The sequence below is a fragment of the Etheostoma spectabile genome, chromosome 3, assembly GCF_008692095.1.
Source record: "Etheostoma spectabile isolate EspeVRDwgs_2016 chromosome 3, UIUC_Espe_1.0, whole genome shotgun sequence".
Classification (NCBI taxonomy): domain Eukaryota; kingdom Metazoa; phylum Chordata; class Actinopteri; order Perciformes; family Percidae; genus Etheostoma; species Etheostoma spectabile.
In genome coordinates, this window is record NC_045735.1 from 7,093,245 (window position 1) to 7,120,867 (window position 27,623).

The 27,623-nt window shown below is 41.2% G+C and overlaps 1 protein-coding gene across 1 annotated transcript; it reads right to left on the bottom strand.

Moving 5' to 3' along the window:
- On the bottom strand, positions 1-27,623 carry gjd1b (gap junction protein delta 1b). The gene is made up of 2 exons (XM_032509609.1): positions 26,412-27,623; positions 1-7,113 (listed from the first exon to the last, which is right to left on the bottom strand). The coding sequence occupies exons 1-2, from the start codon at positions 26,480-26,482 to the stop codon at positions 6,264-6,266; spliced, it is 921 nt and encodes a 306-aa protein (XP_032365500.1). The 5' UTR covers positions 26,483-27,623; the 3' UTR covers positions 1-6,263.

Consider the following 27,623-nt stretch of genomic DNA (forward strand, 5'->3'; position numbering starts at 1 on the left):
TTCAGGCTTTATGTAACATTCAAGGTTTTATTCAGTCTTTACATACAGTACACCAGTCAGAAATATACAGTGAACCTTCAACGAAGGTCCATCAGGTACACCATCAAATCTGCAGTCGGAAACAACAGTATTTTAGATTACAAAGCGTGTGTGTGTTTGAATGTCTGTTTTATGTTTCTGTTTTTAGTCCATGCTTTCATATCCGTACAGATGTCACAGTAGAAGCTAAGCGGAAGAATGTCAAGTTTCTAGGGCTAACATATTTAACAATTTTCCCTTTCTGATCCCTAAAATATAATCCCTTGTATTGATTACGACTGTAGGATGCCAAATATTGGCTAAACTTCACAATGCTCCCCCACCCACCAGACATGGTCCTATTCAGGGTTCATCTCTCTCATTGTAACATAGAGCTTCTCACACAGTTCACATAAAGGTGACTTGGTCTGAACTTATGAGGTGCTGGTCTTGGAGAATTGAAAAGATGAAGGGTTCTTGCTCTGTCCTACTTGTATATGATCCCCCTTTTCTAATTAAAACTCTATAAATCTTGAAATTACTGAATTTCAGAGACAAACTAGAGCTATCTCAGGTCATAATCTCACATGCACAACCGCTGCTGCCAGTAGGTGGTTGCAGAGCTGGTTAAAGCCAGATGAGAGAGATGTGCAGGGGCTATATTTAATCAAATCCGGATGGTTGTTTAAATCCCACTCTGCCTGTATCTGCCACTCAGTGTAATTAGATGAAGTAATCACGATTAATATCATGACAGATTAGAGAGAGATTGAGAGGTCCATCTCTGAACCCTGAAATGGTTATAATCTAGCCCACAGTGCAGCAGCACCAGTATCATATAGGGCTGGAGGGGGGAGGAGGAAGCATTTTATTTCTAAAATGAAAAATTAACATCTGGATAAAAGGAGCTTTGTAACTTAAATGTATCTAATTCAATTAAACACAATTAAAAGCTTTTCTTTTGAAACAAGATGTCTAATTTTCAATTTAAATGCAAAATTGACCTAATTGACTAAAAATGTGATTAATCTTGGCCCATGAGTGAATAACATACTTTTTCAAAGTAATGTGCTGACTCAAGTTTGAAATCTTTTCTTTTTTTGTTAAACTATGGCTTTTTAGTTTATAATAAGTAAGAAGCCCTTAAATGAATAAAATGGGTGCTTCCATAACCTGCTCAAGGGCCACTAACCAGCCCGCAGGATTGGCTACATGTGACTACAGTAAGTTAATCTCTATTTGTAATGTAATAGTTCAGTAAGCTCTGTGTTAATGAATGAAGCAGCTCAATTACATGCTGCATTCCTGAGGAATCAAATTGTTTGCTACGGTTCTGCAGAAGAAAGTTAGTGGAAAGTTTCATGCAAATGATAATTACCTGCTCTAGGCTTTTGAGGGCATGCCTGTTTGGTAGTAACAGTCAAAGAGGAACAGATTGATTTTTAAGGTAACCTTGGATTGCTACAGGACCTGTGATATGTGGGGCAGTAGTGTGCTGAAGACAAGGGAATGTAGCTGAATTCATGTTTTTGGTAAAACGTCCAACCTCAATAGCACCGTAGATAATCAGGTTTGAAGACAATTTTCTTGGGTGGGCTTGACAGTACAGGGTAAGGTGTCAATGGAAGGTATGCTGACATGTTGTGATACCACTTCTCCAAAAGCGTTCCTGTGTGTTAATGTAAAAACATCCTGTGTACTAGAAAAGATTGGTGTAAAAGATCAGAATTTTTCTCTTTCCTGAGTCAGCTGTCAGTGTACTGTTCCCGCAAGAAAGTGTCCGTGTGGCGCTTCACTGAGGATTGAATCGTATTTAACACATCAAGAGGCTGTAGATTGCAGGTTAATTACACATTGTGCTGGGAACTTAACCTTGGAATGTTATGGCGCCTGACACCTCATGGTGCCAGTCTTTAACCTGCTTGTTCATATTCCTGTTTACCCTGTGTTTTACAGTAGATCATTTGACTTTGAATTTGCTTGTAAATCATATTCTACAACAGATTATAAAGGTGTTATATTCATGTGCAAATTTCTTAAAGTAGAAGATTTGATGTGCGTAGTGCTTTTCAAAAACCTTTTGGGAGTTGAAACTGAGACTGATAAAATGTTATCGGAAGTTTAAACATCACTGAGTTGGTATTGTCTGCCTGGCTCTGTACCGTCTTAAGAACTGGTTAATTAATATACACACTTGGCATCAAGACGTAATAGCTTTGCTTCATAGTTTGGACAAAACTCTGCTGAAGAAAACATTGAAACATGCTCAGTCTAGCCATTGCACATGCAGTTAAAAAAATCTTTGAAAATGAATTAAATTTTGCATATAACTTTGGCAAGGGAGGAAATATAACATATTTTTCAGCTAGTCTTATATTTCAACATTCTACCCTTGTGTTTACACATTGAAAAAACAATAACTTTTTGTTCCTTTACATAGAAAAAAAACCATCTTTCTTTTTTGATATGTCACTGCACAAAAAATCCACACAAGTCAAAAAGAGAAGCAAATGAGAAAAGAAAAGTTGCATAATTCATTTCACATTGACAAATAGAAAAGTAGACTGTGGAGAGTAGTGGACTGTTGGAAGAACTTGGGCCTGATTTACTCTCAGAAGTAATTAATACACCAACTGCAGTGATTGTGAGACACAATCAGTGCTGGGTAAATGTAAACCAAAGACAACTAGGAAACATTTATGTCCCTCAACGTCCTCAAGCATTGTGTGAATAAATGTTACTGAAACCAGACATAACAACAGAAACAGAACTCAAACTACTGTTCTCACATGCATCCTTTTTTTTAGAATGAATGTATGTTCAGCATGTGTGTATCTACCAGTCACAGAAAATAGGCCTCATACCAGCATTGACCTGTGCTCTGTTGAGATTAGATCAGTGCTGTAGTGCGCAGTGACCGTCCAGCAGGAGCTGCATGTTGTACAGGACGTCGGCTTGGTCTTTAAGCTCAAGGTCAGCGTTTAAGCCTTCAACAGAAGCACACACTGTCAGTAACTGAGGGAAGCCATGACTCAACCTTTATTCTTAGGCATTCCGGGATGCCTTTTCAGTGCATTTGTCCCTCCTAGTGCATAAAGTAGACTGCACCGATCCCATTGAGCCCCACAGAGATCCTCAGAGGAGCCTAAATCTGGAGATAATCACCTGTAAGAATCACAGAGATTATGACAGTGGGGGTGAATGGAGAAACAGAGAGTTGGGGGGATTTCTTTTGCTATGTCAGCTGTTTCTGTTGCTCAAAGACCTCCAGTGGCTCAGGCTTACGTGTGTTTATGGTGCGTATTTCCAGAGCTCCAATGTTATTTGATGACACATATGTTTCTTCCTAAAAAAAAAACTACAAACGACAGAGAAAATAAACATTTTACATCTGTGTAGAGAATTGGTAAAATCTGATGTTGATGTTAAGAGGATGTAAAATCACCTAGCTGACTAAAAATTTCCTCTGTACTTGGGGGCTGCATTAGAGGTTATAAATGGTGCTGATGCAACAAATTTTCCTTTTATTTACCTACAGCAAAATGACTAAGGAGTTATCCAAAGGCATTGTGGGAAATGTGGGAGATGGCTAATAAAAGCACAAGCAGATAAGGCAAATTGAAGGAAACTTGATACAACAGAAAGTTATACACTGCTTTTTACAAGGAAATGTTCTTCACATTTTCAACAATTATTGCTGCAATCTAGTGGCAGAAGTTTAAAAGGAAACAAAATAATGTAGGATACTGCAGCTTCAGTTTGGAATAATAATAACAATAAATAATAAAATGCTTTGAGAGAGAAGCAGTGGTGCATGTGTGGCCCCCTGTAAAAGTCAAACCCACATGTGTGGCAGTGTTAAGCTATTGCAGTGTTGAGCTGCATAAGGCCATTCAGATTGCTATGGTAGATGAGATCCTCAATGCCAGGGCTAAAGCTTAGACCAATGATCTGCTAGAGTAAGCTAGAGTTAGTTACAGTTAGCTGATAATGAATAAAATCACTGTACCTAAACACTCTAATATCTTTGTCACTGCAATAGAATCAATGAACATGAACTGATTTAAAAAGATAAAGTTGTGCCATGATCTGCTTTGAGGAACAGAACAGTGTCATGTCAGTTAAATCATCAGATATTCTTTTTTAAAGACACCACATGTAGTCCACTAAACTGTCCCTATGTCTGGTTTCACAGGCCAGCACTGTGAAAGCACCCTGTTTTAAATGATGCACTTGTCTATGATGTACTGTGTCCGATCAACACTGCCTAGATGCTGATGACGCAAAATGAGTTCCATCAGTCTGCCACTCTCCCACTCGTCTGGATTAATCAAGGTGCAACACTTTCTGTCATCGTAGTCTTTTTCTTCTAGTCCTTCTTTTCTCTTACAAGGCATGCATGCTGAAATTTCAGTCAGGAAAGAAATGCAAAATGAAAACCACTGAGATTCAAAAACACAACTTTCCCTACTGAGTTACTACTCATCGGCTACACAGCTTGATCATTCACGAAACATTGCGTCATGTAAACATGCCTTTTTCAAATGGCTCACAGGCCTTAATTGCCCGAAGCCATGCAGCTGATTTTGGAAAAGGCGCATTGTTCTACATTTTGAATGCAATTAAGTTGCAATTGCTATGAAGATTTCCTAAACAGTTGCACGTAAAAAATCAGCTGCACAGCCTCAATACTTTTCAAAATAAAGTTCACAAATGTGTCCCTTCCCACCCTGTACATGCCATGAATCTGTTCCATCAGTAAGAAATGCTTTAAACTAAACATAAATGAAAAAAAAACAGACAGTTTATACATTTGAAATAAACATCAACATGATGTCCCAACCAACCCGCACGCAGATAAATAAATCTATTTGGATATATTCTAAATGGATAAATAATATGATATATTCTATAACTTTTCAACAATAATTAAATCTCTCAAGGATGGCACCATCGCTTTCTTTGAAAAAAAAAATCAAAACTCATGGTGATATATTTTATAAAATTTGTTTAAAGTTGAAATAAAGTGATCTCTTCCCATTCTTTACAAGCTCCTGTTCCTTTTATCTCCTCTCCTCTCTCTGCCTCTCCTCTTCCTCTCCTTTGTCTCCCAGCACACTGGAATGCTGGAAGTTTGGTTTGTGCTTTAGGAGAGAGTGACGTTTACACGCGTGTTTGTCCATTTGTTCATAAGTTCCTCTCCAACGTTTACGCAGAATGAGAGCAGCAAGAGTCATTAATGTCATCAGAAGCCCCTGGGGTCTATATAGCTGCCAACTGTGGAGCAGAGAGTGTGAGAGATCGGGGAGAGGGAAAAAAAGTGTTTATGGTACGCGCTGTGTTTGTGTTGAATTCATCTTTTGCCAAGAGACAAAACATAAACATCGTCAGTCTTTTTCTCTTGGCTTTGGATCCTGATGATGTTCCAACAGAGGCGAGGCTGACACTGATCAGAGGCAGCTTTTTCTCTCTTTGCTTCGGTCTACCCTGAGTCTCCAGCAAGCAGAGGAAGCAATAGAAAAAGTGTCTTCCCTCCTCCGCAGGTATAACCCCCCTGCCCTCCCCCTGTTTCTGTCTCTGTCTCTCTCAAACTCGCCTTCATTTTCGAGTATCCGTCGTGGCTTCGACAGTTCTTCCGTTCCTCTTTTAATGATGTTGCTGCTGTCCCATCCCCTATCTAGTGCTCCCCTTTTTCACTGAGGCTGACACAGTCCAGAAGAAAAGCACCATGGGATGCAATATTAAACACCGCCGTCATCTTCCAATATCCCCAAAGAACACAAAACAGACTCTCATCTGTTCTCTTCTCCCTTTCTCTCGTCTTCTCATCTCTAGTCCTTCCCTCTCCAGCCCCTTGAGGATTTAATTTCCCACTTTAAAAGAAATGAGGGGCGGAGGAGAACATTTAAGTAGTTTAAAAAAAGAAGACAAAAGTACAAAATGGCAGTTGGAATATCTCCCCATGAGACCAAATTGTGTTCATCATGTTCATTCGCAGAATATACTTTTTGTCCTCTCTTATCCTCCCTCTACGCCTTTATTTCTTCTTCCCCTCCTCCTTGATGACTCTCAAAGTCGTAGAGCCAGAGATTTGGTCTTTTTACATTCTGTTTCATTCACATCATCACAGAGGAGGGGTAATCTCCATCCCATCTTCATTAAATTAAAATCATAATTATTCATTCTCTCTCTCTTGCCCATTCACCCCACTTCTCCTTTTCCTCTCTTCATTATCATCATCATCATCAGACGTAGGCTGATTCGCTGGACTGCGTGCGTCCCAGGTTTGGCGGCTGGGACAGATGCGCCATGTCCTTCTTCCTTATCTCACAGATCGACTTCCTGCGGGCTTGGACGCCCCTGATGGCAGCCTTGATCTTACGCCAGCCCAGATGGTTGAGCTCGGCCAGGTTGAGCACTACACAGATGCCACTCACCGCAAACATGAACACCAGAAAAACCGTTTTTTCTGTGGGGCGGGACACGTAGCACTCTACCTCCTTCAAACATGGGTAGCGGTCACACTCAAAAATCCCAGGTACACTAAAGCCGTAAAGGAAGTATTGGCCCGCCAAGAAGCCAATCTCCAGTGCATTTCTGAACACCACCTGTATAATGTAAAAGCGGGAGATCCCTTCTTGCCGGCGAACCTTGGAGCTCTTCCCGTGGGTGAGGCCCCGCGGGGCATTGGGGATCTCCTTCACCTCCAAGCAGTCAGGTTCTTCCTTCCCTCCTCCGCCATCACCACCATGTTGAACTAGAATTCCATTAATGTTGCGGAGCTTTCGTGTCCCGTCCCTTCCCCCGTAGTCCCTCTCCATTATGGGATAGAGAAAGGAGTAGCGCCGGTCTTTCTGCTTGGCTGACTGGTGGACGGAGTAGGTGATGAAGCAGAGGCTGGGCGTGCACACCAGTATGATCTGGAAAACCCAGTAGCGGATGTGGGAAATGGGGAAGGCCTTGTCGTAGCAGGCCTGGTTGCAGCCAGGCTGCAGAGTGTTGCAGATGAACATGGTCTGCTCGTCCTCGTACACTGTCTCCCCAACGATTGCCACGATGAGGATACGGAATATCACCACTACTGTTAGCAGGATCCTAAAGGAGAAAGAGAGAGATAAATGGGGTTAATAGCCGGAGACTTAGTGATTTACTGTGTCAGGAAGGATGAGATGTCCTTAGATATCCTTCCCAGAAATGGTTCTAAAGATGTGCTGAGCATGAAAGGACAGTGTGAGAAAGCAGGATTTTCAATCAAGCCCTTAGGATATTCAGTTTTAAAAGAGTAAAAATAGACAATAAGACAATATACAGTGTTAAAAATATATTTGTGTTAAAGCACTATTAATAGTTGTTAAAAGGCCTGATGACACCTTCATTTAAAATGGAAACTGTAAAAGTGACAGTACAGTGGAACCAGCTCACAGAGCTATTGTGACTGACAATGCTGGCCCGTTAGCTGCTTTATCAAAGATGCACGGATGAATTCTGCTGTAATGCTAGCACTAGTATGTGTGGTCCTTTAATAATAGGTGTATAAGCAGCATTACCTTTGTCATCTAGTGTTTAATGACTTATCAAACCTTTCAAACAATTGACTATTTATGAGAAAGGTAAAACTGTAGATATTCTATGGAGAAACTACAGTAATATAAAAAGGTAAAAGCACTTAAAACTGTACATAAAAGGACAAGAGAAGTGGGAAGGACACAGAAGAAATCTGATAAAGGATACAAAGTATGAATTAAAAAAAGTCAGAATCAAGATTGAGGCAAGGGATTTGAAATTGAAATCCCAGCAGGGAGTTTCACAAAGGACTTTGAACTCCTTAATTAGAAAAGAGAAGTGAGAGAGAAAGGGCAGAGGCAGAGAAAAAAGAAGGAAAAAAACTGTACCAATTATAGAAAAGGACATTGTGTCACTGTTAAGTCACTGTTCCTCATTGTGATAACCAGAGAAGAAGAGTCCTCCAAATGTTATTTATCAGCCAGCGTAAATGGTAAATGTAAATGGTCGTCAGTGCTCATAACTCACAGCTTGTTATCTGTGATTCAAGACACAATTTGTTTGTGTGTGTGTGTGTGTGTGGTGTTTGTGGTGTGTGTGTGTGTGTGTGTGTGTGTTGTGTTTGTGTGTGCAGTGTGGGTGTGTGTTTTTGTCATGTGTTTACAGGTAAAAAGAGTTGTGACTAAATCTAATTTTAGTATCTTCTGCATCATTAGGGCCATTTACCATGGCAACCTCAAATTAACTCCCTTAAATTGGAGCAGTGATCAGTTTCTAAACACACACACACACACACACACACACCACACACACCCCCACACACACACACACACACACACACACACACACACACACACAATCATATGGAGTAATCTCTAAATTAGCGGATCTCTGCTTTCACTGCCCTAGCAACAAGTGAGAGGATGAGGCAGCGATGGAGTCCATCTTGAGTCGCTATTCTCTAGACTCGTGACTCAACTTGGACTCAAACTCAAGTAATGGTGACCCGACTCAGACTCTTCTTTGGTGACTCAGACATGGACTCGCCCTCGAGCACTGGGGATTTGAGCCTTGACTCGGACTCGACAATCGGTGACTTCACTACAACTCTGCGCTGAGGTGACCCTTATTTGCAGATTAGATGCTATTTCTGGTGGGGTGCAAAAGAGAGATTATTGTTGCATGTTTATGTGTGTCTATTTAAGCATGTAGTATGCTTAAATGCACTGACTTGTCATATCTGTACACTCAGTGTGTCTGTGTGCTTCATGATGTTGGACAAACAGTAGATGGACTACAGGTTTCTATTCCTTCCATCTGTTCTTTTTCCTTTCTTGCAAACATCCCTCTCTTTGTTCTTTTCTTATTTTACTCACCCCTCATTTATTTTTCAGATCTGAGACCAAGCAAGCACTTTAGATAGCAGGCTTTTTGCCTTTTGCCTTCTGTGCGAGTCTGTTGGCTGCCTCACACTGTAGTCTGTGACTAAAGTCTGGAACAAGGCTGCAGACTGCAGACAGCCCTGGACATTGTTGTTAATCTGTTGATTGATTTGCTGCCTTGTAGCTCAATTCCACAGATGTGAGTTCTGCATACTGTAAGATCAACTGTCACTAATCACCACCATTTATATTAATGATAATCCCATAAATAATGGTATGATAAATTGCTGTCATTACTTCAAATGAACCCGTAGTACAAGCCATTACTGTAGCCTATCAGATCCTGACCTCATTACATGTATCGTGGATTTATAGGTTTTGATGCTAGTGCATACAAGTCAACAGATCGTGACATGTAAAAATGGCATTGGAGGTAGTGTTGAGGGGCAGTACAGTATGCTGCAGGAGGAGCAAGAACATGTCAATCTACTGTGATGCCCCTGTGGTGCATAACACAGATCATTTAAATTTAAAGAGATAATGCTTCACAGCAAACACACTGTCAGCGTCTGTTCCGCGTCAATGGCCAATCATAACTGTACACCAATTTTACATATTGCCGTCTGAAAAGTACCCATTTTCAGATGTAAATGACTGAGATATTCTGTGTATTCTGCCAGCAAAAGCATGCAACAAATGCAGTATGTGTAAAAGACAGAATACCATTATTTTAACAGATGATTCAACATTGTTGCAGATTTCATGTCTGAAAGGGATTATAGTCGCTGGCAACATTGTCTCATAGGGCAGATACATCACAGGATCTTGAGGGCTTTTACAGAGAAATCAGTGACAGTAGATTAGTGGCTGGATAAAGATTGCAATAGACAATGTTTAGTTTGATACTGTAGTAACATGTGATGTAGCAATCTGAACACGTCAAAGACATCAGTTTAGTCTCAGTCCCCCACGCTTACACGCTTACACATGCTTGCTCAATCAACATTTACACAAGGACATTTCTCACACCTTTTCTCTTTTGACAACAGCCTCAGTAGACAGCTTTCCATTTCTAATCCCATCTTAACCTCTTTCCTCCATTTCATCTGCAATTCCCCCTCAAGATAAGTCTGGATTTATGAGATAGAATCAACAAGAGATAGTAGCTGTCACATGAATTTACCTCAGGCTGAGCCACTGCATTTCATAGAAAGAGTACTATTTGTGCACAGTATAGATTTATCTATTCAAACTCAATTAGAATATCTGTTTATGTGGACACCATTGTGATAGTACAATGGATCCAGGGGGAGGCCAACACCATTGCAACTTAGACGTTGCCAGATAATCAATAGATGGCATTTGACTGTGTAAAGGGTAATCTACCAATCGCACAGTGGCTTTGCCAGTCTTGCGTGGCGCAGATGTGGAGTCGAAGGGCAGCGTAATCCTTTCCAGAGTCTGACTGCGAGCTGTTCACATTTACCTCTCATCAAAACGTCAGATCATCACTGATGACCTCCAAAATAAAAAAATAAAGGACTTAATGCCAATCTGCTCACCTGTGACCAGCTGGCATGCGGAGGGGTAGGGCAAAAGGGAGAGAGAGAGAGAGATAAAAATAAATGCAAAAAAAATGAAAACCCTTCTGCCCTTGTAGTGACTCCATTAAGAAGCTTAGTGAGCAGAGAATACACAATACCAGAGTGGGAGAGTATTGCTCTAAATGGGCATACATGTGCACACAAACACGAGCACATGTATTCTGTATGGCCACAAACATGCCCGCTTGCACTCATATCAATGCAACAAAACCCAATCCAAGTGCAGTGGAGACTGTTTCACATTTGAGTACTGAAAGAAGACATAAAATTGCTGTTTCAGATGAATTAGTTCCAGACAGGGATAAAAAGATTATGAAGTCACCAAAAAACCCAGTGTAAATTAAAAGAGAAACCTGCCAGTGCTGGGACAGAGTGCGAGAAAGGAAAACCAGCACTGGAGGAAAATCTCATCATAGAGAATGAATTATATAATAGCTTCCACACGCAAACCCACTGCTGTAATCTGTGACTGGACCAAGGGAGGATTCTTGCATTAGGTTTTTTTTTTTTGTTAATGCCATCGAATAGCTTTAGATTATCAAATGCCAAACAGCAACCCCAACCTGTTTTTTCTCTCCTTTCTAGAGCATCTTTTTTCTTTCATTCATTTGCACTCCTGTGGCCCTCTCTATCTCTCTCTGTGACCCCCTCTCTGTCAGCAATAATCTCCAGATTGTGTCTGTAGTTTTCTATAAAGATTCTCCTTGCCCTGTGAACAGCCAGAGGAGGCATATGAATTGTTGGTGCCTTCCCACTAAAATGGAAGACACCACACTAAAGTCTGTAAAATACACTCTCTAATTGTCTCTGCACACTCACACTCTTGAGGAAATTTACATTTACAACACATTTGTGTTACTGTTGAATTGATTTAGTTATTTGTAAATCAACAGAAGAATAAAAATCATTGATAACAATGTTGAGTTTTCATTAAAGCTGCACCTTGTGTTTGATTTCATTGTTAAATTAATACTTTGGACTGCCGGTTAGACAAAACAAGCAACTTGAAGAAGTCCCCTTGGGCTCTCAGATATTTGATGGGATTTAAAAAAAAGTATTTTCTCAAATTTTGTTTTTTGAGTTTCATTGATTCACCTAAAATAGCAGACAAAAATAACCAATAATGAAAATAATAATCAGCTCAGCCATACATTGTATACATGTGCTTTAAACATTCACATGGCTGACATATAAGCACATATCTTACAACACAAATCACAGCGGACACTGTTTGTTGTGTACTAATATGTGTGTTTATGCAAAAACATAATGCACACAACCCTAAAATGCCTAATCTCCTCAAGCTCCTCATGTAGTTCTCCAACCCACTGTCTTTTTCCTCCTCCATATCTGACGGTGGATATTTTGCACTGAAGGGGTGTTTTTCATAGTCAAAGCTCTCATTACAGACATGCAGTTATTTTCAAAATTAAACAGTGTACAGTAATGTGAATAATCTGGCTGAGGAAATCTAGTTCCATCTGGCCTCTCCACGTATGCATGCATACATGCACAGTACACACACACACACACACACACACACACGGTGTTGCTGCTCCACTAGTCTGCATAATACAACTTCCAGAGAAATTCAAATGCCATTTACAATGCCGCTGCCTTGATATTAATGAAGATCTTCCTTTATGTTTAATCCTCTTTTAATGAAACCTTTCATGCGGTTTACATGGCAAGTGGAGAGGATGAGCAGCATAAAAATAGAGCAGAGGTGAGGTGGGAGTTGTGTGTAGCTCAGTCGTTTTAGGGCTTAGTGAAGCAAAGCATATGAAAAATGTACACACTTGTTGTGAGGCACTTTTGGGTATCGTGTCCACCTCAAAGTGCGTAGTATGGTTTTTTTTATTAAGATGTGAGAGAAATAGGGAAAATAGTGGGATATAAGATGGAGTAAAACACGCACAAAATTCAGGAATTGTGGACAAGGGAGATGACAGCAGAGGTAAACTGTGGCAGGATGATGAGGATAAGGAGGCAAAGGACATGAGATAATTGGCCAGGGATTGATAAGAAACGTAAGGTTTTTGGCGAGATTGGAAGATGTGGCAGTGGAGATCAAAAGAAGGGGGAGGAGAAAGAGAAGGGTGGAGGAAGAGCAGTTGTGGTTCCTTTACCCAGAAACCCGACACAACCCCCCCTTTTTGATTCCTCTCATCTCTCCTCCTTCCCTCCCTTCAATCTCCCCTCCATTCAACTCCCATCTGCTGGTTACCATGGCAACAGGCGAGGGGCAGAAAACGAAGGAAATGCAGAGAGCGAGAAGTGTGCCGACTGGAAGTCAACTAATGAACAGCATGTTTCTGCAGATTTGTTGCACCAGTAAGAGTGTGGCATGGGTGCCTCAAAGAGCTTGACGCTTCTAAAATTTATGTAAAAGCCTGAAAAAAAGTTCATAACAAACGATGCCAGCCAAACAAACCAAATTATGCTACTGTATGGAAGTTACTTAAAAGACAATGCCGTAAAGAAAACCAGAATAGGCCCCCTTTGAGAGAAAATAAACTCTACTGTTGTTCAAAAGCAATAAAGAAAGAAAGCTGTTAAAAATAGGTTATTTTCAGAATGAGACACTGGAACCATTTTAAATATGGATGCATAGTCATTGTAATTCTAGTTCTCAAAATAGCTTCTTTCTCCCTTCTTTTGATTATGTATCACTTGTTTTTGACCCATAGGCTTGCGCCTTGATAGAGAACCACACTCCACTGATTAGTGTGACACAATCTAAGTGTGCAAGAGCTATGTCGGTTGCAACGTATTGGTAATTTTTAATGCATATTGCTAGGCTATGTAAAATGTTTTTTATTTGTTTTTGTCAAAAACCCTACAGTTTGTTTTGAAGACTAGCATTTGAGATCAGGTTCTACCCGTGCAATAAGCCCTTTACAACATGAAATTAGCTAAAAAAAAAAATGTTTTTGAAATGTTAAATATCAGATTTGAGAGACAAGGATAATAGAAAAGCTCTTAGCTTTGTCTCTGCAGGCTAAGGAGTGTGTTAGCTGCTCCGGACAACACTGTAAACAAGTCCTATGTTGGCTGACCCGCTAATCCTTTTCAGAGCCCAACCTTTAGCCTCCATCAATACATGTTCCTTCACTGTCCGGCTCTGGCTTTTCTCTGCACAGCTCCCTTCCCCCCTTACTACGCTTCCATGCATGCCGCAGCTCTGTTACTACTATTATTTATCTCTATCTAAATCCTGCTTCTCTCTTTAATTTACCCCCAGTTCCTGTCACTGAAAGATTCACCAATCAGTTTCCCATTTTGTGTCTTCTGTTTCACAACCTCTGATTTGCATGCTGCAGCTCACTTGGCCTGATAATCTTAGCTTGTACTTCAATTTCACTCCAAGTCAGAGGACTGGAACCGAGCATCTCACTGTGGCTACACACCAAATGCCATTCGATGAAGTGAGCAATTCCCCCTTTTTCAGAGGTCAGCACATCTAATCATGCCAGTCGCCTTCAGAAGGATAGGATTGGGATGGCAATGTGAGCCAGACGCGCTACGTAAAACGTTGTAGCAAATGCTAATAATTTAATGTAAGTCAATTAAGCAGGATTGCCAAATTCAAGTTCAAGCAAAAACACTCACTTAAACTGACTTTTACATCACACTTAATTAATTAATTCACCCATCTCTACATAGATGTTCTAAATAGAGAAGTGGAAGAGGCACTGGACAGAAATTGTTGGTCCTCCAGGTGAGTATAATATGCTACTTTAAATGGCCTATTATGTTTTAGCTCCTGACCTTTTTAATCATATCCTAATAGCTGTAAACACCTAGCTAGTAAGCATCCTAGTGCAGAGCGTAAGTAATAAAATTACAACATACAAAACATGCTTTGCTTTAAGGCCTAAAGATAATACATGACTGACCTCACTAGGAAAGCAATAGTCTTCAGTTATTTGCTCAAACAAGAACAGTTAAACAGTTTGAGAAATACAAGTTAATTTTTTGTTCCAACAGTTAGATGGGAAAATTGATAGCACTTAAATGTCCCCTCCTTCATTACCACCGCTTTTCCCTTGAGCAAGGCCCTTAACCCCAACCCCTCCAGTGGAGCTGCTCAGTGGCCAGAAAAACATGTGACAGGTCATCATCGCAAATGAGAAATTGTTCTCAATCGACTTAACTAGATAAATAAAGGTAAATAAAAAAATTAATATATATACCAGCAGCTTGACAAATCTAATCCTCTCACATCAAATATGGATGGACACGGTCTCTCTCTCTCTCTCTCTCTCTCTCTCTCTCTCTCTCTCGGTCTCTGTTCTTTTGCCAAGGTTTATCAATAGCTCATAGTTCACGGCGGGTCACCTGGCACCAAGCTGTATACAACCTTACACTGGAAACCTCAGAGAGACACACACACACACGCACACATACACAAAGGCAGAAGGGATGTTCCGGTGCTTCAGGCCAGTGACAGAAGGAGTGAGTGAGCGGGCTGCACTCTCCCCTGCTGACAGACCTTTATCCAGCATGGCCATCCAACACACAAACAGTATACACACACTAACACACACAGAAACTCACTCAAATGCTAAAATCAATATAACAAAAATATGCACAGATTAACACACAATACAGAGAATCAGCGAACAACATTCCTAAAGACATTTCTCCATGCACACACAGATACACATTTTAATCAGAGACACAGTCTTTCTTCCAGCTGTTGCGGTGCGTCACAAAGCCGATTGTGTCAGATGTTTTGCCATCCTCTCAGGATAGGTTGATATGAATTTATATCACACCAACTAGTAATAACGATTTGACCATTGTTTAGCTTGGGGGCCTTTGAACTCCTAGCAGGTGGCTTTAGAGGTTATTTTTATTTCAGTGACAGACTGAACCAGAATGTTCAAAGAGTAATATGCAAAGCACTTTTGCCAAGTACAAACCACTACAAAAAGCATCATTAGTAGTCATGCTTTTCTTCCTAATCATTTTGGTGGGTCATGGAAAAATGTATTCCTAGTGAAGGGAGGGTTAAGTCTATTTTGATTAAAGACCCCAAAACATCTCCAGTAGCCCCTTTAATAAAAAGTGAACAGTCCTTTACCTTTAATTATTATTTGCCTCACAAGAACACACATGTATAGATATACAGCAATCTATTTATCTTATCTAATTTGTTTATGTATTGTCCTAGCCTTGTTTGCACTGACCGTATTTGTTCAGCCCTGCTGATGTTTTGTATAAATGTCTTTGTCCTTATGTAACTGTATTGTGGATTTCATTTGTCGAAATCTATTTCTCTATATCGATGTTTTGTATTAATGTTTGTCCTGACGTGCTGTAACCATGTTTTGTGTTTCTGCAGAACAGGAACCTGCTGAAAACCAGTTTTTAAACTGAGTCAGGCCCGTTTTTATATTGTAATGTAATGTTACTTTTTCTAACTTTCCTGTACAATAAATATATGAAATGAAAAAAAAGAAAGAAAATTATCCATGCTCTGTAGTACACTGTACAGTACATTTCTGTTGCAATAATAAGTTGGTTGGTGACAGTACTCTTTTTATTGTAGTCTGTGTAATCCTAGATCTCTAAGCTTGTAAAATGGAAGTCTAACAATAGCACATTCTAATAATTTTACTTATCTATCCATCTATTCTCCTCTTCCTCTCTCTCTTACACACACACATGTACACACATACACAAATACACACACAGATATTCAAGGAGTGTGTCAATGAACATGAACTGACTCTGGCTCTGAAGATAAATTGAAAATCATAGCCTTACAGAGGCAAACAATAATTATCACGCACATAGTGTATGTGTGTCACACACACAGACACACATACATGCAAACATCCAGTTGGGCATTTTTGTGTAGTTTTACCAATCCGTAAAATTAAATGATACATTCCCGTTATACATTTGACTAATGACTATGAAAGGATATGTTGTTTGTAGTTTTCATCACTAATAAAGAATAGATTGATCCAGAGAAAGGTTAAGTGTATTCCGTTTTCCTACCAGTGCACTAGTACATAGGCTAAGTGCGGAGTACACAAGGATCTCCATGACAATAATAACTGTGGCAGTTACCTTGGCAACAGACACGGCAATACAAGTAAGAGTTAAATTGGAGCACAGACATTAAAAATAGACTTTCTAAAATCTACTCTGATCATTCAGAACAGATCATTGGCAGGAATGAAAAGAAGTGACACTAGTGGTCACCATAGCAACAGACCAGCCAGTATGCAGAGCATTGGTTTTGGGTTGGTTAGGTTGTGATGGAGGGGTGAGGCATGAGCAGGAGAAAGAGCAGCAGGAGAGAGGAATATAGAGAATGCGTGGGTGAGAAAGGAGAAGGGGAGGGAGGGGGGTCAATGGAGGGAAATACAGAAAGAGAGGGAGAAGGAGAGAGAGAAATGATGGGCGTAATCCAGATTAAAACGCTGGGTTTTAGACAATCCCGAGTTAGGGCCGCAGCATTCATGCCAAATCCCCCACCCACCACGACTCTCCCGTGCCAAGCCCCAACCCAAATCAGCTGCTCTGGCACATGCAGGGAGCCTCCATGACACACAAGTAGACAGCACATGGCTGTGCAGGGAACATCCCAAGCACACTCAATCGACAAAAATACTCTTACACCTTTTCTTTTTTTTACAGTGTTTTTGATCACAGTGGTTCCAATGGAGAAATATGTACGACTGTAAATTTCGCAGATTACATTTTGCATAAACAACTCTCATATCCAGAGTGGGCAGTAGTGGAATGGAACTAAGTACATTTACTGTACAATTTAGAGGTCCTTGTTCTTTACTTGAGTAGTTTCATTACTTTCATTTTTGATCATAGAAACAACAGTTAGCAACAATCTCACTTTACGGTTCAATGAATAATTGTATTAACACCGACAACTTTCAAATATACCTTTTAAGCCAATATAGATGAGATAAGTACTTAAAGTGCTAAACACTAACTGTGGAAGTGAATAGTATTATTGTATTAGTGTCTATCTGATTTGACAGGATGAAGCATCATTATCTGACACAGATGTCTGTGTTCGATACAGCTTCCTCCAGTAAACAGCTGCCAACCGTACCAGTCCTGCAAGCTGTTGCCATTCTTGCGAAGGCTAAATTTATCTGTTTGTCTACCAAGTAGCTTGTTCATAATTGGCTAAGAGACGGTGTGAATGAAACATATTGCAGAGTCAAACACTCTCACCTCTCACTTCACTGCTTAATTGAAGAACATTCTACTGGGATCATGGTGTGTATGTGTGTGTGTGTGTGTGTGTGTGTGTGTGTGTGTGTGTGTGTGTGTGTGTGTGAGAGAGAGAGAGACTGCATTGTCATACTATCTGGTTCCATATAAAGATAAGGGGTCTGCCAGCTTTGGCAGTATGTATGAGTGAGTGTGAGAAAGCGTTTCCACCCAAGTAATGACTAAATATAAATCCCACTGCAAGTTTGCTTACGCACATATTTGTATATTTGGATGACCATCTGGTTAAGAATTTGTGTGTGTGTGTGTGTGTGTGTGTGCGAGGGGGCAGTGAATCAGATGTCTCTTCGTAAAGTGTTGGTCCTGGCAGAGATGGTGTGTGCTTTAGCAAGGTGTGACTGTGTGCACTCACGATTTCTTATTCATGTTGAGTCAATCACACTGTGCACAAGCTGATACTGCCTCTGAGGAACAGTCGTCACAAACACACACTCAAACACGCTCAAAGAGATGAACATACTGCAGTCTAAGTAACTCTTACACCCTCAGCTTGTTTCATTAGAGACCACAATAAAGTGTGAAAATGCAGCCGATAATGGGAGTTGGAGCGCGTGGGGATAGGAGGATGAATCATTGGAAGAAGAGCGTTTTTTTCCTCTTCAAACAGCGAGATCAAGTGAGATAAAGTGAGGAGTTAGAGTGAAAAAGAGGGATAGAGAGGGAGACAGAGAAAGAGAGAGCCATGCATGGAGATGTGCAGGCTTTATCAGAACATCAGTAGACAAACATGATGATCAATCAAACTAAAGAAGAACGTCAACTTTTACGATGCCTACATAGAAATGCTGTTGAGTAGCAAAAGAAGATTTTATAAATAAGACAATGATTTCACAGCCTCAAGATCACACAAATAGACAAAACTGCAAAAGCTTTAGCGTTCAAAGATCAAAAATGGCTATTTGTTTTAATTTCATCCCAAATATTGTATGTAGTTTTGTTTATGTCTGACTGCATAAGAGTCCGATATTTTAACCACAGTCTCACTGTGTGTTTTGTTAGCATTCATTTACACAAGAACTTCTGCCATAGCACTTCAGGAGATTTTGCTCCACTGGTATCTAATGTATGTTTCTAAGATGATTCAAAGATTATTATTATTATTATTATTATTATTATTATTAATAATAATAATAATAATATTATTATGTGTGCCATTTATATTACTTATTCATGTCTCCTTGCTTCAAAGTACGTTTGATTCCTATTGACCACTGTTTTAGGGTGATATTTGTGACTGCAATAGTAACCTTTGACAGGGGTAACAATAGTATAATGTGAAAACCAAGAATGAAGTTGGGTATATTACTGTCCTTGTCATGTTGGTGTTGATGAAGATTCATTCAAAGAGAAACCGTATTACCTGCAGCACAGTGACTACACTACACCGTTAAGAATTCATGGTCACACTATCACCTGCCTTGTTAGGCTTTATAAGAACTGACAACTTTATGATAAAGGTGGCACGGGTGGTCCCTGGGTAAAATCCACTGGCCATCTTGGACCCTTCCCCTTTATTTCAGAGTGACAGTGGACAGACAGGAAAGGGGGGAGAGAGATGGGGGATGACACGTAGCAAAGGGCCACAGGTCGGATTCAAACCCTGGTCGCTGCAGGATTCAGCCTATATGGGGGTCACGCTCTTACTGGGTGAGCTAGAGGCCGCCCCATCTTGGGCCCTTCTGTGTGGAATATGCATGTTGCATGTTCTCCCTGTGTCACTGTTGGTTTTTTGTAACCTTAACCCTTAACCAGGTTCTCCGACTTCCTCCCTTAGTCCAAAGCAGCAGCAGTGCTGTTTCTTAGTACACGGCTTAGCCCTGCCCAAGATGATTGTGATTGGTTTAAAGAAATGCCAATAAACCAGAGCACACAGTATCCCGGAATGCTGTGTGGACTCGCCCGACCCTCCTCCGGAGCACTGTGGAGGAAGGTCTGGCAATATGAGACTACGTACCACCCAACAACCAGCTTATTTACTCTGACTATTATGCCTAACTTTCATTCAGCTCATGTCAACAGGGTGTGAAAATCCTCTTGAAGAGACGTGTAAATTGCTTGAGATAAATAATTCATCACAGCACTGTTGCATGTTCACGTATTGATTTTCTGACAGCTTACTGTAGATCTTGGCAGATGATTTTCACTCCTTGGATGTCAGATCTGATCACTGTATGAGCCGTGAGGTGTTTCAAACTGGATCGAACATCGAACTCCATTTCCACTCCATTAAACTTTTGCATAAACGTAAAGCCAAAAAAATTAATCAAACCAAAAGTGTAATTTAAGTTGCCAAATCATTCAGAGGTCTCTGTTCCAATTCTATACTGATGCTTTAAAAGGAAAACATATTTCATAAATGAAAATAGGACTAGAAAACTGGTTCAGGTGGCTGTTTTTGCAGGGTTTCCCTCCTGTTTGTGTGTGTGAGGTAATGTCCAGGTTAAACTAACCCTCCAGTATCACAGTAACACTGGCCTGCTCTGTCCAGTTAGTCAGGTGCCAATGCTAAAACGGTAAGCCGTCCTGAGTCACCCTGCCAGAGACAGTTTCTCCCCGAGGCCCTGCTAAGTGAAATCTGTCTGAACTTGGACCCCTTCCCTCTTGCGTCTCCATGACCATCCACGTTGTTGTATTCCTGTTAGGTCTCGCCTGAGTTTCTCTATATGCATGTGTTTCTCTCCATGTGTGTCACGATACACATTGCACTACATAGTTGTCAAAATTTATGTAAGACTGGTGTTAAAAGAAGATGAAGATGGAGGTTTATCTCTAAAATTGTCTCATGAACACACCCATGCAATAGGAGTTGATTACACCGCATCAACCCTGACCTTAGCTGGTGTGGATTGTGGGGATCAACGGAAGGAGAATTATCAGCTGAGAACCAGAGAGAGGATTGGGGGAATGTGTATATGAGGTGTAAGCAGAAAGAAATGAGAACACAAGCTTCATAATTATATGCAGTAGCTCTCACTTTCTCCCCCAGCAACAAAAGTCCCTGTGGAGGCCTGTTGTAGTACTCCAGTCATTAAAGGCTGTCGGCAGCTACAGAGCAGCTCCCAGGATTCATTTACAAGATGTTTGTATCTCTAGCAGCAAAACTAGACTAGATCCATCCCACTATCAGTGCTGAAATGAACTCCAATGCACACTTGAGGAGCATCTTCTATAATAAACTTATCTTTGACATTGTAGGTATTTCACCGGATGATGTCCATAAATTGAGGTTTCATTGATAGGTGGATGCTGTATGCTTGTTTTAAAAGTCTGAGATACAGCAGGAATTATGTCTACCTCGCATTCATATAATTTACAATCTCCCAATGGACGCAAGGTCACTTTAATAACAGGTTTCTTATGGAAGAAGTGTGAAAGCAAGGACAGGGAGCGACGGAGAGACTAAATGTCGCAGGTCTCACTTGGCCTTCTGTAAGTGTCTCTTTTTAACAATCTCTCAGGGGAATCTGCCGCAAGCGAGGCCATACAAAAAAAAACATCTATCACCTATGTGGGGGGTTGTGAGCGCTCCACATGGATTCACTAAATAAAAGCACAATGATCTAAAGGTCATGTGACGACAGAGCTGTAACCTGTCAACAACCAGGCACCCTGGGTCGCGTATACACGCTGCTCACAATTAAATGTTGGTTTTCGTTTTCACTTGTGCTGTGCTGAAAGAGTGCATGTGGCATACACACAAACACGCACGTACATGCTTTCCTAGACGAATAAGCTGACGGCTCCTGAGTGACAAAACTTATTTGACTCAGGGGAGCTGTGCTGGGGAGTCATGCTGAGTGAGCTGGCCTATGTCAAGAAGAGCTCCTGCAGAAGCACACCTACACACACACTCTTGATCACCTCCTGTGAAGTGCACATGTGCAAATGCATGCTGAGATACAACAAAATCTTCAACTATCTCTTCAGGGATTCTAGTGCCCCAAATGAACTACAGCTGCATGGACTGTATATCATGATGCACATGCTTTAAATCAGTTTTAAGGCCTGAGTTTCCCACAGTGTAATCAGAGAGGGATGCATCTGAACTTTCCAAAATAGACATTGCAACAAGTGAAGGGGTTAACTCTCTACATCTTCCGATGCTATTTGTGTATCTAACTGAGTGCAACAACATTAAGGGAGGGTTCAGATTTGTTGAAGTGAGGATGTATGAGTAACTTCTCCATAGTCAGTGTATTACCTGCAGTAGATGGCGGCCAGCACCACCCAGCTTTGGAGAAGCAGGCAGGAGTTCCAGTACAGAAGCAAAACCACTGCTGGGGAAGGGGCAGCAGCAAATTGGATTTTTGACATCTAAAATCAGTTAACGTTATATTTAAAATATTTTCATCATTTTACCTTGCCATCAGACAGCCCTCTCTGACAGGGAACTGAATCCATTTAATCCATCTATGCTCTCTTCAAAGCCACCAGACTCTTTTGACAAAAACAGTAATTTCACCCATCTGGTTGCATCCATCTGCTTTAAAGAGAGAATAGATAACAGCCTTAGTTTCCTGTTGGAAAAGGCCGTGTGACAGCAAGGTAACCGGTGAAAATATTCTAAACATAGCATACAATTTAACTGACATTGAGTTTTTTATGTTGACCTTTTTTATGTTGCTAAAATACGTTTTGCTGCTCTCCCTGTCCTCAGCAGTACATTGCTTAGCATCTGTGTTAGGTCTGCTGTCTGAAAGGGTGGGGGGGGGGGGGGGGGGGGGGGGGGGGGGGGGGGGGGCATGCCAAGTAACTTGATGTGTCAGATGGTTTGTTACACAGGACCATCTGAGAACCCATCATTGGAAACTATGGGGCAGGCACTTTCCAAAAATGTCTGGCAAGAGATTGGGTGAACCATCTGTCTATCACATCCGTTGTTTTGAATGAACAGTCACAGCCATCACGTACACCTAAACCACAGCAGTGGCTGGCAGTAGCTCCTAACCGGACGCTTAAAAAATAAATGGAGAGGGAAAATAAATTCAATTTGAGAGTGACCCAGTTTATGGTGCTCACTCAGCATTGTAAGTAGTAACACTGGTTCTGAAGAGCCCCCTTAACTTTTATCTGTCATCGGGGTGTTTAACCACAGCTCTCCTGCCGAGAAAGGCAATGCCAAAATCAATATTTGGTACGCTAATTTCTACCATTGTTTATTTTAACAGGCAAAAAAGTCAATGAGGTACTTACAGTTTTAATCACTCACTTAGCATTCCAGTTGTATTGCAAATGGACAGGCCTAAAGACTAATTAAACTAAAGTTTCATGAAGTGCCCTGTCTTCTACCAATCAATTCCTATCTCATTATTGGAAATCAATATCAGGGTGTTGGGAGGATGCACCTGCATGGTTAGCAATCCCACTCTGACCAATGGCAGCTCACATATGAAACTGTAGGACCAAAGAAACAGCATGAGTGATGTGTTTACAGTAGTTACGTTGAGAGAGCTACATCACGGTTTCTCCTCAGAGGCTGTGTACCAACAGTCGCTGGGGTCCCACAGTCCATCAGATGGTCCAAGTCGATTTACATCTTCCCCGCTGCCCGTAATGGCAGGAATTAATCACAGGTAGCAGGTGAATACACAAACACACACTTACAGACAGGACCAAAACCCGCCCGAGCACATGTGATCTGTCCACAAAGTAAACCGAAGCTCACATTTTACAGTCTGAGTATTTATGCACACACAAACCCTGACAGCAGAAGGGAATCTCCAGAGCCGTTATAATGTAATCTTACACAAACAAATGTTACATTCTTCCTAATGTGTGTGTGACTCATGTATGACGAATACACTCAGGCCTGCAGGCTGTTATCATGGTGGGCCCATGAGAACACACGCTGGTATTGCCCCAGGGACAGTAACCTGTCCAACACTTTCTTTGGCAGGACGTCCCCTGCGCCAACCAATCACATGTCTAAAATTGCAGCGTAGGAACCAATAGCTTTCAGGATTGAGGGAGTATTAGTGTGCGTTTATAAAAATTCATGTCAGCAGTGGTGTCCCAGATTAGATGATTTTGAGCTGTAGAAAAGCCAGTAGCAGGGAATGCACTTTACTGTGAGAACATACAGGCTGTCACACAGAAACTAAAGCTAAAAATTGTCAGCTGGTTCTTTTCATATTATTGGTGATAGCAAAAGTGATTAGGTGTGCTTACGATTAACAACCTTTAAGAAATAAATAAATGACATTCTCCCTTTGTAACTAGACAAGTTGGTGAAATGTTAAATATGTCCAAGAAGCAATTACCCATTAGATTTCCAATAAATACCAGTGCATGGGGATGTGTTGTGAAGCTAACATCCAATAAAAAACTATTTACAATGGAAACCATAAAAATAAATCAATTAGTAGAGTCAGTAAGACTTTCGCAAGGCAAAAGACTATACTCAATCAGTTGGCCAATTTGAATGTCAGTTTACAGCTGTGGAAATAACATTGAATACACAAAGGGTTTCACTTGCAGCAGACATACTATAACTACTAACAGTAGCTAGAAGGGCACTCGGAGAGCACAGACCTCGACCAAGGCCATGTCCTATCTTGCAACGTCGACTAAATTGAAAAATAATTTATGCATCTGCCGCGTGATTCAGATCTGCTCCAAAATACAATGGGTTCTTCCTTTGCCCATGCTGCACCCTTCCACCAATTTTTATAGAAAGTGGGCAAGCAGTTTTTCCCAAATTTTGCTGACAAACGAACAAAATGAACCGAAAACATCACCTTTTTAGCTACTTAAAATGTCTGTTATATGTTATGCACTGACTTCGATAAGACAAAAAGACTAAGACTCTACAGCTATCACTACCTCCATCATGTCAACCTGAGCTCATGCCACTCGACAATGAGCATCCACCCTGCTCAAGTACCCTCAGCAAACCACTGCAAACCTAGCTGAAGAGACACTATTGATAAAATCCTGATCTCTGAACTTCTTGTACACATAAAATCTGTTTTATATTTTCAAATATATGCAGCTTTTTAGCTTTTGAATACAGACTTTTGGAAAAAAATTAAAATAATGCAATACAACAGTATAAAGGATGTATTGCTGTATAGTAAGTGGTTGTGGAAATGAAAAATGCATTGAGCTTAAACAAATTCTAGTGAAACTGTACAGGACTACTGGAAATCTTATGTGTAAATTTTGCTATTTTGAAAAGGATTTAGATCCTCCCATCATCTGAACATTTTAACTGTCTGGATATAAACTGTGCGAAAATGCTCTGAGGCTTTTTGCTGCCGGGTGTCCTGGTTGCCCCGCTTAGGTCATGGCATGCAGCACCATCTCGTGATGAGACAGTCCTCTTGGCTTCCTACCAATACCCTGCAGACTGAGGCCATGTGTCTGCTCGCCTGTCTGTGAATAACCGCTACTCTTCTTCACTCTGCCTTTTTACTTTTTTTTCTGTCATCTACTTCCTGTCTCACACAACTCACACTCACACTGTGTATTCCGCTCATCTCCTCTGTGCAACCATATCTATATTGCAACCGCTCTACTTTGCAACCATGCATTATTTTTCTCTTTTCCTTGATTTCCTTTGGGTATTTCATGTTTCTTCTTCCTTAACAACTCTCTCTTTGTGTCTCTTCTCTTTCTCGCTCTCACTGAGACCCTGCAGCCAGGATGACTAGTCCGGTCGATGAGCGACAACACTCTTCCAGTGTCTCATGAGCGAAAGGAAGCAAATGCTGACCAATCATTCATCATAACACCAAAGAAAACAACTCCAACTCACCATTCCACCGACAGACTGCTCTCAGAATCTCAGATCACAGTTTTATAACCCCACAAAATTCACACTCAGAGCTTCACACTCAGCAGAAGAGTCATAGTCTGCCAAAAAAGAATTTTTCTCCACATCATTTTATAAACTGGCTAATAATTCAATAGTACCAATTGCCAGAGTGAGAAATAGCTTCAGGGGATTGGTTTAAACTGCTAATTTAATGAACTACTGATTCTATTGAACTTGCGCTGAACCACAAGTTCAGCGCAGATGTCCCAAGAAAACCCCAAACTCAGGAATATGTCCTTTACTAGATGTAAAATCATGTTTAATACCATCTACAGAGTTGATGTGCCTCTGTGGCTGAAACACTCATCAATAATTGCTGATTCTCTCGCTGACAGGGATGAGATATTCAAACTAAAATACAAGACATCTCGGCATGTAGAACGATGCATAAATCATAACAGTCTTGACCTTGCGCTGGTGACTAGTGTGGGAAAGCTGAAAAGAGGCAAGTGTAACGGGGCCGGCTTCTGAAGCAGACTTCATGTTAAAAAAAAAAGTGACAACATCAGCACGGAGAGGTACAGTAGAAAGTAAATGAGCACATTGAAGGTATTGCCGACATTCATTGGGAGATGTCCTCACACTGCTCTGGATCCTCTGATGTCCAACGCCTCTGTGTTGGCTCATAGCGTCCCTCCTGGTCACCTCCTCCCATCATGTCACTCAGAAGGATTAAAGACTGAGAGCATGGAAGGATTTATATTCTGCATGCGTTGGCATGCTTGTATTTATATATACCATACATGTGCATAGACATACAGTAGAAACATGAAGACACATGATAGCAATGACACTCTGACAAGAACCCACCTTCCGATCATAGTAGAGTGCTGCTGCACGGCGGCCTCCAAAAGGCGCTCCAGGATGGTCCATTCTCCCATGGTTGGAGTTAGGTGGCATCCACTGGCACAGGAAATCAGGTGGGGGTTCCCAGTCAGCAGAGCACCAGAGCTGGTGTTAAAGTCCCTTTTTATGAGTCTTCAAGTCCACTTGTATGGGTTGAGATGAGGTAGGGAGTGGTTTCAGGTGGCTTGTTTGGTGTAAAAAAAAGGAATCAAAAGCAACCTTGAAGAAGCTCAGTGGCACCTTTTGTTGCTGACTTTCTTTTTTTTTTAGGGGCTCTCCGAAAACACACAAACATGCACACACAAACACACACAGCCTTAACTGCACCTGAGATGGTTGGACTGAAGCCCGTCTATGTACTAGCTGTACACACACTTTCATTGGTGTCTATGTGTGTGTGTGTGTGTGTGTGCGTTTGTGTGTCTGTGTGTGTTTAATTCTTCGTCCATACGATTCTCTTTCCACTTTCCTCCTTGTGTCCCTCCTCTGGTAGCACCTGACCCTGTTTACCTCCTAAAACATCTGGTCTGTCATATGTTCTCACACTGACACACACACCTGGTCATGCACACAGACACACTAGAACTCATCTACTTCTACTGAGTTTCAAGGAGCAGCCGTAGTTTGTGCAAACAGACATCCATCACTCTGCCCTCACACACTGCTTCTTGGACAGCATCTTGTAGTAACTCTCAGGTCCATACACTCATGTGAGCCTGAATAACCAGGGATCTGTGTCTCTGCTTGTTCTCTTCTTGTCCATCCTCTTCATTTCTTTCTCCCTTTGTCTCTTCTTTCTCGGTCCTCTCTGCCAGCTATTTTCTTTGATGGATCCCCCCCCCCCACTTCTCTCTGTTGCTTCTCTCCTTCTCTCCTGGTTTGGTTCCGGCTGCGCTGGACTAAAGCATTGCACACCTCCTCCGTCTCCTTTACTTTGCTTGAAGCCGTCCCTGGTTTCTCCAGTCCTCCTCGTCCTCACTCTCCTCTCTCCGTATCTGTCAGCGCGGCAGCTCTCCTTTCCTCTCTTCCCTTCATCTTGTTTTATCCTCCCTACTTGGTTTCTCTTTCTCTCTCTCCGTTTGCGTCCTCCACCTGCCTCTGTCTATCTCTCTCTGAGCCAGTAGGCAGCCAGACCAAGCGTGTGTCTAGAGGATTAGGGAGAGGAATCTCTCTGCT